The following is a 13,386-nucleotide window of genomic DNA, read 5'->3' on the forward strand; positions in this document are numbered from 1 at the left end:
TGACGAAGTGTTATATATCATTAGAAAGCAAGTACTCTGTTCTATAAGATAAAGGTGATCTTTTTTTGCTTATATAATTTTGTCACGTATTTAGAACCCTCAAATTGATTGTCAAGTCGATAAAAAAATCGCATTTTCGACACCTTCTTTTCGCCTTTAATCGAGGTCAAAAAGCGAGTAAAGTGACCAAGGATATTTGTGTCGTATATGGAGAAAACGCTACAGCTGAGAGCTGTTCGATATTGGTTTCCCAGATTCAAACACGGTAATTTTGACCTCAATGACACCCCTCGTTTCGGTATACCTATCAAGATAGACGTAGACCAACTGAGGGTTCTTTTGAAAGAAGATGGCTATCAGACATGTAGATAATTGGATGAAAAGATGAAGTAGATGAAGTGTGATTCTGCAACAATTTCATGCCTCCTTCGGTCGATGGCATTCACACATAAAGTTGGAGCTTACTTTTGCTGTTTAAAATTCTTTAATTTTCTTAAAAAACAAAAAACAAAAAGAAAACGCCGGGAACTTTTGCAAGAACCTAATATTTACATTCATTAATGTCGTATAATTCCTTTATACTGCATAATCACTTTTGACTCACCGGTTCCCGCCAGATCACCGAAGTTAAGAAATAATGAGCCTGTGTTATATATTCATTCTTCATTGAAGTTATCCTTGAGGGGTACCAAATTGAGCTTTCGTTACATTTGAATATGTTATATAGAGTTCTTCATTTAGGGGCACATTTTACGTTTGGGTGTATACACTATATAACATCAAAGATTCCGTGTGATTGTCTCTAATATAAATGGTTGTGTGTTTGATTATCATAAAGGGAATCGTGTGTGTGACATGTAATTTCTGAACCTACCTCTGTTTCTCGCTGTTGAACCATCTGGCAATTTCTCATCCTGGAGGGAGACTTGATACCTGTTTGACGAAGATTTATCACTCCAAGACGATGAAATGGTTTTATAGTTTTTATTTCACTTTCCCCAGAGGTCCTGCAGCAGGTGTAAAGTGAAATCTGCTTGTGTGGTTCTTCTTCACACACGTCAGCGTTCGTCTCCCCCCTCCCCAGTTAAGAGGGGGGAGACCACGGAAAACGTCCGTCTTCTTCAAAGCTCAAATCAAATCTCACAGATCTAGCCAACCACGTCACACATACGTAATTTGGTCAGCTGACCTTTGGTTCTGGTAAACGTGTCTACCTCCACGTTTACTCACCTCTCTCTCTCTCTCTCTCTCTCTCTCTCTCTCTCTCTCTCCCTCTCTATTCTCTTATAGAGACATAGAGAGAGAAAATAGAAAGAGTAAGAAAGCCAGAGAAGGGGGGGGAGAGATACTCGTTAACACCTGCCCAGTACAAGATGGGTGACCATTTGCTACTTTTGAGTGCAGTATGTGCTCTTTGTTTATCTCAGCATTGTTTTCAGTCGTCCTGGACTTCTACTTGCCACTGGGCTCAAACAGTGCCGATTCAGGAGCGATGTGGTTAGGGATTGCGCAACCCTTGCTTCACAATTACACGCGGTATCCTTTGTCTTTCGAGACTGAACGGGGGCATTTCGCATGAATCGGATAATTCCATTGTTGCCGTCGGTTTCTCCAATATATTTCTAGGTAGAATACGTCCTGGAAAAACACTTACGGAAAGGACCGCTCAAAGGTTGACAACATCGTAAGTGGATGGTTTTATATTAAACGAATTAAATTTGAAAATTTGAATTTGGCACACCAAGTTCGGCAGTGTATCACGTAAAGCAATTAGTCATTGTCCCCACTCCATATATTACAGAATTGTTATAAATTTCTTATATGGATATGAATATAACATTAACCCTGCCAACTATGAGAATTCAACTAGTAAAAATATAACTAAATAAATACAAACAGAAAGTAATAAAGACCGTGCTGCTGAGTTTAGTTGCTTGGAGTTTAAGCATTTCCTCTTTCTATTGATCCGAGGAAATTAGTCGATATTACATTTTTAGCGTTGCGCTTGGAATTGAATAAGAAGGCTACAAAATATGGCGCCAACCTGGAGAATAAAAGGAGATGAAGGTAAGTGCCTAAAACCCACTGTAATCTGAAGTCGTTTATTTTTGACTTTCTTTTTCAAGTAGTTTAACTAATAAAATATGTTTATCATAAAGAAACGACTTCCTGGATTTACTGAATTATTAATCGTGGAGGAAAATGTAGTTTTACGGGCGGACCATCCAAATGACTTGCTCGTAAATTTGACTGTTACCACAAACATATGGTTATTAAAAAAAAATGGAGGCTACTTTTTTTTCAATGCTTCCTTAGTTTTGTTAAGCTTGTTTTGATTTCAAGGTGACTTAAACAGCTTTATCGACGTCTAGATAATAGATGTGGAAATACTAATTGTAAATTTAAATGGTGGATTCCATTGCACTATTAAATGAAAGTATCGCATTAAAACCTGTTAAAATTTAAATACAAACCAAATTTAACTGCCGTTATTTACATGTTAGCAACTGTTTTTTTTTTATATTCGTTTGTATCACTTTTAGAATGTTTCGGCCGTTGTAACCTTCGACTTTATTTAGATCTAGATTTCGTTTGTAATAGTTGGTAACGTATTGTGATTCAGAACTTTACCTTTTTATGCCCCCCCCCCAAGTTTATAAATTATAAAAAACGACAACCCTTAAGATCATATGTATTCATAGGGAACCATTCATATCAAATAATAATTTCCTAAGTCTTGTAAACATAAAGTCGTTACCGAGTACTAGCGAAGCTGCAAGTAAAAAAAGATCTATCCTGTATATAGCCCGGATTCATATCAGATTGTAACCCGGAAAAGTCATTAAGAAAACTTGGACACGAATATATTTTAGAAAATGGTATTCGTATCGATACCAAGACAGAATCCACACAGAACGGAAATTGTACGTAATGCAAATATTGCGTACTACGTGTGGCTCTTTAGAACGGTATATCTCAGTATATTTGTACCGCTCGGAGAGCTCAGATTGTGAATGGGAGAGTTCCTAGAGCAAAATGTTTGGTCGGTTTGTAGAAGTGGAATTTCAAACCATCGTAATATTTTATGTATATTGTTATTACTTGAATATTGTCATTACTTTAATATTGTTATTACTTGAATATTGTCATTACTTTAATATTGTTATTACTTGAATATTGTTATTACGTTAATATTGTTATGACTTTAATATTGTTATTACTTTAATATCGTTGCTTAATATGGTTATTACTTAAATATTGTTTTTACTTTAATGTCATTATTACTTAAATATTGTTATTCATTTAATAGTTTTACTTTAATATTGCTATTACTTTAATATTGTTATTACTTTAATATTGCTATTACTTTAATATTGTTATTACGTATACACTACTCTCATTCTTTGTTCCTGACCTGTAAATTATATTCCATAGGAAATTGTTAAAACTTTCTTGACCACAGCATTAAATGCATAGTAAAGGCCGGCAACAGAAGGCAAAAGACAGCAATTAAGAAAAATAAAAACAGATCGTAGCATTTAATTAGGGTAAAATATCTTCGTCATCGAAAAAAATTTTTTTATTAAGTTAGGTAGGCATATATATTTCTACATAGAAAATTTACCTTACGAAGGAAGAATTTATTCCATATACATGCTGTAAATTACCTATCCTAGGGAAGGTACAATTATTTCATACATATGTGATACCCGCCCTAGGGTAGGTAAAATATTCTTTTGTTAGAAATAGCAAATGATACATAGACATTATAAATTAAGTTCGGCATATATATTTCCACGTACAAAATTTACCTTCTAAAATACGTAACTAATCATTGTGGATAGCTAAACACCGCTGCTAGACGTAATGTGCTGTATTATTTCAGTTCAGTTTTATGCAAATGGCTTAAAAAAGACCAGACTCGAGAATAGTCATTCTGTTTATAGAATAGTTCTCACTTTCTTATAAAACAAGAAGAGAAACCACAACGACACAATATATTGGAAAATGAATGGAAACACGTGACAGTGGTCTGACAAACTCCGAGCACTAGCACACCCTCGACGACAATATTCCCGACAAGCAGTAAAATCCTAAACCTACCCTGTAAAGATCCCTACATGCCGTAAAGCCTACTAATCGAATAGCTTTTTTTTCCCTCGGGCGTCTGCACTTCGTAATTTTCTTCCGGACCTCTGACTTCTCTGACTGTGCTGACATGCAGAACTCCAAGTGTAATGTGAACAGGTACCTCGTTGTCAAACTTCATAAATAGTATCCCTGCAAATCTGGACCCAAATAGTAGTCCTTCAGGAATACGTAGTCCTGTACCTTGTGTGGGGTGAAACGTCAATAAAAAAGAAAGGAAGCAGGAGGAAAAGTGAGAAAAGAAAAAAAGATGACGGAAAGGGATGGGCTATGTGTATCTTGGTTAGTTTGGAATTCAAAATATGTTTTAAATGACTATTTTCCTATTCGTTCCATCAAGTATGGAACCATTATGGCAAGTGCTCATCTGAGCTTCAATCTATGGTCCCCCTCCCTTGTCAAACTTTCACGAAAACCACTCGTCTAGCCAATACCTAATGTTAATAATTTCCCACACTCTTTATCTGTGCATAAACCTAAATGTAGATTCCATGAACAAAGCTTGTTTCTTAGAACTGCACGTCTTTGGAACTCTCTTCTGATTGCCTGCTTTCCAGCTGACGACAATCTGATCGTCTTCAAGTCCCAACGTAAACAAGTTCTTGATGAACCGTCACCCTAAGTAATCCAATGAACAAAATTCCCACTACTTATATGTAGTACGCTATGATCACATTGGAAAATGTATACCCATTAACCCTTAACCTCGAGGGGCCTCCGGACCTTGATGAGTGGTGATCTTTCTGTAATGTATATATATATATATATATATATATATATATATACACACACACACACATATATATATATATATATATATATATATATATATATATATATATATATATATATATATAAGACAGAGTTTCAGAGAGAATATTTTATGTAAATTCGCTGCGGAGTTGTTTACTGATAACACTATAGGTCTCGAATAATTAGGCAAACTTTGAATATTTAATGAAGAAATGAATTTAAACCAGACAATTCTTCAAAACAGTACAGTAATACTTCAATCGTAAAAAGTGTAGAATGAAATACAGTTAAAAATGTGAAAAATCCATACGGTAAAGTGCAAGTGCCATTAGCGAGTCTTAGACTAATCAAAACGCAGTCAAATTTTAAAATCAACATTTCTTTCTGTCTGTTATCTAGCATTTCAATCTCATAAGAATAAGAGGCAGCAACTTTAGAAAAAAATCCTACTTCCTCGAGATTAGTGTTAAAACGTGCAAGAGATGAAGGTCTTACATAATTCAGTTAAAAAATCATTAGAGACTCTTGCAATAATTGCAAAACTATTTCAGTTCATGGAATGGAACTATGGTTTAAAGTTCATTAGATTACAATAGAAATACGTAGGTAGATACTTTATGTCCTCCTACCCAAATTTATAAATTATAAAAAACGACAGCCCTTAAGGCTATATGTATACGTAGGACACCATTCATATCAAATAATAATTTCCTAAGTCTTGTAAGTAAAAAGTCGTTAACGAGCACAAGAGGAGCTTTAGGTAACAAAGAGATCTATCCTGTATATAGCATGGGTCCATATCAGATCAGTGCAAAAGTGTTGTGGCCCGGAAAAAGTCACTAAGAGAACTTGGACATGAATATATTTTAGAAAATAATATTTGTATCTACACCAATACAGAATCACTAAAGAACAGAAGTTGTACTAAATGCAAATATTGCGTACTACGTGCGACTCTTTAGAGCGGTAATTTTCAGTGTATTTGTACCGTCCGGAAAACTAATATATTGTGAATGGGAGAGTTCTTACGGTAAAAAGTTTTGTCGGTTTGCAGAACGGAAGTTTCAAACCATCGTAATATTTCATGTATATTGTTATGAGTAACTATTGTTATAATTTAAATATTGTTATTACTTTAATATTGCTATTGCTTTAATATTGTTATTACTTTAATATTGTTATTGCTTTAATATTGTTATTACTTAAATATTGTTATTGCTTTAATATTGTTATTGCTTTAATATTGTTATCATTAAATATTGTTATCATTAAATATTGTTATTACTTTAATATTGATATTACTTTGCTATTGTAATTACTTAAATATTGTTATCATTAAATATTGTTATTACTTTAATATTAATATAACTTTAATATTGTTATTTGCTTAATAATGTTATTACTTTAATATTGTTATTACTTTAATATTGTTTTTGTTTAATATTGTTATTGCTTTAATATTGCTATTTGTTTAATATTGTTGTTACTTAAATATTGTTATTTCTTTAATAGTGTTATTATTTTATTATTGTTATTACTTATATAATGTTCTTACTTTAATATTGTCATCTGTTTAATATTGTTATTACTTTGACATTGTTATTACTTCAATATTGTTATTACTTTAATATTGCTATTACTTCAATATTTTTATTGTTTTAATATTGCCATTAGTTTAATATTGTTATTACTTAAATATTGTTATTACTTTAATATTGTTATTACTTTATTAGTATTACTTAAATATTGTTATTGCTTTAATATTATTACTTAAATATTGTTATTAGTTTAATATTTTTTTTTATTTTAAAATATCATTATTAATTTATGTTTTCCTCAAATTCTTAAAGCATGATTCATTTTTTTCTGCAATACTCTCGCCCATGTAGACTCGCAAAGAGTATTCTTTGTTCAACAGAAACAGAGTCTCTTCCATGATGTTCGTCTTCAAACAGCACAACTGACCGATGATTTCTTTGGAAAAATTAGTAGGGAAATCTTTTACCATCAGGCAAATTCTGACCTAGATCCCTCGCTCTTGAAATTTTTTTTTCTGAGGATTTTACAGAACCATTTAGATGGCCTTATGTTAATATCACGAACATAAATAAGATTCATATTAAACATCGGGACCTACCATATTTTATGAGCTAGGAATTTAAAGTTTTATTGAACAATTGAATCAAGTTATAGAGAATAACGGTCGTTATTATGAATTAAGATCTTTAAAACCACGCATCTGTTCATTTTCTAAAATCAGAGTTTAAATTTAAACATCAATTATCATTCGTTTTCAGACAGAAAGGTCTACTGTTGTTTGGTTAATAGATATTTGTGTGTCACAGCTTGAATCTGCTCGTATATGAATTGTAGATTAATTTACGATCTAAAGAATTTATTGCTGCTTTATCTGTTTTACCCGATTGAACCTTGATGGAGATTCTCCGTGAACGTTGTTGTTCTTTATTAATTTTCTCTATACACTTTATGTGCGTCAGATGAACAGAGGATTAATTATTGGCTGCTTTTAGCATGTAATATTTAGAAATGTCAAAGTTCTACAAAATTTATTTTAATTTAAATAATGGCTAACATTTCTTCTTATTATATATATATTATCTTTATGCATGGTCAAATATATTGCCAGGTGAAGGTTTTTTATTACAAACTTGAAACTTGATAAAGTGAATATTCGGAAATTTGAAACAAGTCCTGTCCGTATGTTCATGATTTTCCCCATTTCCTGTCCCACGCATTTCCATACATAACCCATTCGCTTCTGAGAGAAAAATTCGTCCTCGTCTAAGTAGCTTTAGCTGAAGTAGCATTCATAACGCAACATCACTTGATTTTTCTTTCTAGTCCAATGTAAAATACACATTACTATAAAAAAATATTTACACTTCTATTTGGTAATTGAATAAACGGTTGTTTTCAGTAAGCTCTATTAGATAAAATGATTTTTAAAATTATCTCCACAATTATATAAATGCATCTTTGTGTGCATGCGTGAGTTCGTTCCAGACTCCGATACGGCTGAACAGATTTTCTTTAAAAAATACAGAACAGTGTACAAGTCTGGGAGTGATATTAGTAAAGTTTTGCCTCAGAATACCCCATATAACAACCGATAATTTATAATTTAAGAACTTATTGTTTGAAACAAGGAATATATATATATAAAATTTCTCTAGATATTCCTTGTTTCAAACAATAAATTCTTAACTTAAATATATGTGTATGTATTTTGATTTACAGAATTTAACTTGAATCATTAAAATATATAACTATGTAACTGTTTTTTAGTTACGAAAACGTTTATGTTGTAGCTTAATGGTGTACGACTAGAAGTACACCATAGATTTATGTTAACTAAAAGGCAATGGCTTGAGGTAGTTGCCTGTCTAGCCGCACTGATGAGCTGTGAAACAGCGAAATAGTACTGTATGTGGATGACTATATATATACATATAAATATATATATATATATATATATATATATATATATATTATCTTTATGCATGGTCAAATATATTGCCAGGTGAAGGTTTTTATTACATACTAGTTAAGATACGTAGAATATTCTTACTTTATACAATTTTTCTTGAAACTAGACCACATTTTGGATTTATCGAAGTATAAAAACAAGCCATCAGCGTCTGTCAAAATTAAACGGAAAATAACTTCTAGAGCTTAAATAGAAAAGCAGTCTCATAGCTTAAATAAATGAACTTACTTTTGCTCTTAAATGCCACTTGATAATGATAGTTGAAAATATGTGAAATAAAATATAAATTATAATAAAAAATAAATTAGATAAATCAATACCATACATTTAAGTTCTAAATATAACAGTTGAAACAATCTAATTGCAATAAAAAAATAAATAACGTAGAGCTAGTCATTAAAATTTATTAAAATAAATATTTTTTTGTAAAGTGCAAATGACGTTACTTCATGAATGTAGATCTTCTTTGAATATATATATATATATATATATATATATATATATATATATATATATATATATATATATAAATCATGATAGGATAAATTATATAATACTCCTTTTTCAGTATGAAAATTAATTTGTGAAACGGTGTACCTTTTGTATATTTTGATAAATTTGTGAATAAACAGACAGGAATACGACGTCATTATAAGCCCCCCCCTTTTTGGGTAGAGCACTGTCGTAAATAATCTTACCCGCTACTTAATTGGCTGAAAATGCGAAGCTCGTTGTTTGTTTGTTTACAAACATGCGATTTGAGCACTATAGAAGTGGTGGCGGGTGTCTATTTAAATAGACATTCCGACGAGTTATTTACGGGCGTCAATTCCATCGTCGACTGGGAGAATTGCCGACTGTCAACACGACGGTTCTAGGTTCAATCCTTGGCTTGGGAGAGGTGCTAGTCTAGCGGCACTGATGAGTTGTGATACAACGAAACAGGACTATTTGTAGTCGATGACTACAAATATATATATATACATGTATGTATATGTATATATTATTATTATTAACTACTTGTTCTTATATATATATTATAACTATATATATATATATATAACTCTTAGACAAACATACACACGTGTATATAAATATTCACGTGTATGTGTTATTGTGCTAAGAGTCATATATACATAGTTATATATAATATATATTATATAACTATATATAACTGCATTAAACAAGCATACACACATGTATATAAATAATTACGTGTGTCTGTGTTTAGGCTAAGCGTTTCATATATATAGTTATATAATATGCATATTATATGTAACTTTATATAACTATGTATATATGCATATTATATGTAACTTTATATAACTATGTATATAAAACTAAACACACACACGTGGATATAAATATTCACGTGTATATGTTTGTGCTAAGAGTTAATGGTGCTTAAGTGCGAAAGTTGGATTGTTTTACGCGTTGATGGTGCAAATGTTATTAAGAATGATTTTAATAGCTGAAATGACGCGAACATATCGTTATTGTTCTATTTGTAGATTTTGAGGAGAAATATAGCTCTAACGCCCATCAAAGCACTCTAACCTCGGCGTCGACTGCCGCTTATTTCATTCTTGCAATTTAAGAAGACTTAATACTGATTTAATCCTACTAAACGTCAAACATTCGGCTGGGGCAAATGCTACAATCCAATCTGTTAATTAAAACAACATGTTCAATTGAGGTTGGTGTGTGTGTGTGCATGCGGTATGCATAATTACCTCTTAGGACATTCGTACGTCTTCTCAAACAAACTCAAAAAGAGATAGCAAATTAAGCACAGTAATATACATAGAGAGAGTTCTCTTGTTAACCAATAGCATAAATGTAAACAGAGAGAAGACGCTCTATAATCTTTGTTACTTTGAGAGCAAATTCCATAGCGCAGGAGTAAAAGTCCTAAATACTGATAAAATATGCAAGTGGTTTATCTATCGGGTTTCGAACCACAGCGTAAAAACACTTAAACGTTTAGTTATAATATAGAAGCTTAGTATTTCTTAACACCGTTCTGTGGATAAAGCTGACTCTATAGCTAGGTTCAAATCATTCGAGCAGAATAATTGTCACTTTATATACTGACTAGTGGGGGAACCCGGCGTTGCCCGGGTGTGTGGAGATGGTGTAGTAAAGAACCTAAAAAAAATGGAAGTAATGAGGTGGGGAGGGGAATTAAAACAATAGTACGCAGCCCGTGTGCAGAAAGTTGTTAAAAAAAATGTGGTAGTAAGCATGCGGGCTCAAACCCGTGACGCGAAGGTAAAAAAAAAAGGTTTAAAAAAATGTAACGTCTTAGCCGATACCTCCATGGAAAAATCGGAGGTCGTGAACGTTAAAATTACGGCTAGTTAATCAAAGGGAGACGATGACTTGTGAAAATTTCGGCGAAAAAAAAGCGACTCCTCCTTGTAGAAAACTGCCCAGCTAAGGATGAAGTAAATTAATGTTTTGGGCCAATTTCTTGATATTTGTCGTCCGAAAGATCGAGGTTTAAACCGATACTAGTTTCGTCATGTTCCGACACGTCTGTCAGAAGGTTTTGCGAGACATACAAACACATACACATACACACATTTTGTTATTTTATTTATATAGGCCAGGTGTTTGGAGGAGTGTGTTGAGCAAAAAAAAATAAAAGTGGTAGTAGGAAGGCAGGCTCGAAACCGTATCGCAAAGGAGGAAAAGAACGTGAAAATAAAACATGACGGGTTTGCTGTTGCGTCCATCGCCAATTCGGAAGCGACGAAGGTTTTTCCCATATGGCCAAAACGTAATCACTAAAAATAAAATAAAAAGTACCCTAACTAAGGGTAAGGATAATGAGTAAACGTTGGATAAAATGACGGTTAAAATTATTACGAACTTGCCAGGATTCGAACCTGGAATCTTCTGATCCGTAGTCAGACGCGTTATCCATTGCGCCACAAGTCCTGTCCGTATGCTGAACGATATTACCGCGACTGTATACAGACAGCGTTAAATTCCGTTGACATTGACAGGTAACTTTTTCGACAAAAACGAAACGGTCTAAACCGCCTTATTTCGGGCTTTTTGTATGACTCGGCGTTGTCCGTTACGAACCATATATAAGTAGGGGCAATCTAGGGATCCACACCTTTCAAGTAAAAAATAATTTTTCAATTCGATGCATCCGTTCGAAAGTTTTATTTGTATATACACACAGACAAATATAAATAAACATTTAGATTTTTATTAATAGTATAAGATTATATATATATATATATATATATATATATATATATATATATATAATAGTATAAGATTATATATATATATATATATATATATATATATATATATATAAAGATATATATTTTATATTATAAAAGTGCCTTCGCCTATGTGTTAATTGTCTCTATAACATGATATTCTCCTAAATTTCGTTCTACAAACTTGAAACTTGATAAAGTGAATATTCGGAAATTTGAAACAAATCTGATTTGATTTCTAGCCCGGAAAATAACTTCTGACGGGGACAAAATTAAAAAATTGAAATTTGACACGCGTGAATCCACTTAATGTATATCTTCTACGCATGCGCAGATATACATGTATAGGTTTATGTGCGTTTATTTAATTAATAAGTGTTGATAGGAATATATCGTTAGACTGTATTGTAGCGAATGTCGAAAGAGAGATAAATGTTTTGGTTTCATTTCTAGCTTATGGTACCCAAGTAATATTTTCTTAAAAACTTTTGTAATTAATATATCTTGAATAAATTACAATAATCAATAGCGAATTGATTATGATGATAAATATGAAATATGCATAAATTAAAATATCAAATTTAATCGTATTCACAGACCTAGCATATCCTTATATTTTCTCAAACGTAAAAGCACACCTGAGCTCGTCCCTAAGCTGAAATATTCGCTCAGTTACATTTCCTCTTGACAGCCAACGGACGTTTGTGTGAAAAAGAAGTGAATGATGAGTAGCATCCATATCATAACATGACTGCTTGAAAAGTCGGGAGTTTTGAGCTCCTCCTTTGACAAAATTCACAATTTGAATTATTTGATCCAAAACCTCAAACAGAGCTGGAAGTGGTTTTGAGGCTTTGAGTGCCTGAAGATGGATCATACAATGAATGCCTTTCGCTTTTGGAGCTCGACTTGTCACATATATTGGAATCCTGATTTTGTCCTTAACATAGCTGGTACTCCATCTGTACAGCACCCACACATATTATCCCACAAAAGATTCTCTGAGTCGAAAAAAAGTGCAACCTTTTCTAAAATATCTGAGGCCTTGGTCGTTAGTTCAAGAGGAGAACAAAAAAGAAACTCCTCTTTAAATAAACCTGCATGAACATACCTTGCAAACACCATCAACTGGGAACATGATGCCACATCGGTTGATTCATCAAGTTGAATTGAAAATAATCCAAATGCTGAAGACTTGATCTCTTGCACAACTTGATCCTTGATGTCAGTAGCCATATCGCTTATCCTCCTTTTAACAGTACTGTTTGAGAGTAGAACCGCTGCAATTTTTCATTTTATCTCCCAACACAATTTCCACCATTTTGAGAGAGCAAGGTTTAATCAAACTTTCCCCAATTGTATGTTGTTTGTTTCTGCTTGCTATTTCAAGAGCTACAAAATAAGAAGCTTCAGTAACTTTCTGTTTATTTTCTTTAAAATCTGTTGATACAGGCCTCATCTTTTTTACAGCATCCCATGACGTTCAAAAAAGTTTTTGTTCTTGTCTTTATGTTGAGGATGAACATTTTGTAAATGTTGCTTCATCTTTGCTGGTTTCATAGAATCGTTTGTCAAAGCTCTATTACAAATAACACATTGAAGCCATTCTTCTCCATTGATGACGATAGATGTGAATCCATACTCAGTATATGAATGATCATACTTCCTCTTTTTATACTCATGATGGGCTCCAAATTCTGTAATTAAAATATGGGAAATTCGAAATTATAAAAA

General features: G+C 32.5%; 1 protein-coding gene and 1 non-coding gene across 2 annotated transcripts; both read right to left on the reverse strand.

Annotated features, from left to right (window-relative positions):
* Window positions 1-11,280: 11,280 nt before the first annotated feature.
* Window positions 11,281-11,353, reverse strand: Trnar-acg (transfer RNA arginine (anticodon ACG)). The gene has a single exon. It is a non-coding gene; the product is annotated as a tRNA-Arg (tRNA).
* A 1,211-nt stretch (window positions 11,354-12,564) lies between these two features.
* LOC145261112 (protein FAM200C-like) lies at window positions 12,565-12,888 on the reverse strand. The gene has a single exon (XM_080119342.1). It carries the CDS (start codon window positions 12,886-12,888, stop codon window positions 12,565-12,567), a length of 324 nt encoding a protein of 107 aa, XP_079975468.1.
* Between the last annotated feature and the right edge of the window lie 498 nt (window positions 12,889-13,386).

This window comes from Euprymna scolopes, chromosome 3, assembly GCF_053919585.1.
Source record: "Euprymna scolopes isolate OS-2025 chromosome 3, ASM5391958v1, whole genome shotgun sequence".
Taxonomy (NCBI): Eukaryota; Metazoa; Mollusca; class Cephalopoda; order Sepiida; family Sepiolidae; genus Euprymna; species Euprymna scolopes.

Bases quoted from the DNA above. Each gene is read 5' to 3' on its own strand.
- LOC145261112 (XM_080119342.1), bottom strand. From the start codon at position 12,888: ATGGCTACTGACATCAAGGATCAAGTTGTGCAAGAGATCAAGTCTTCA.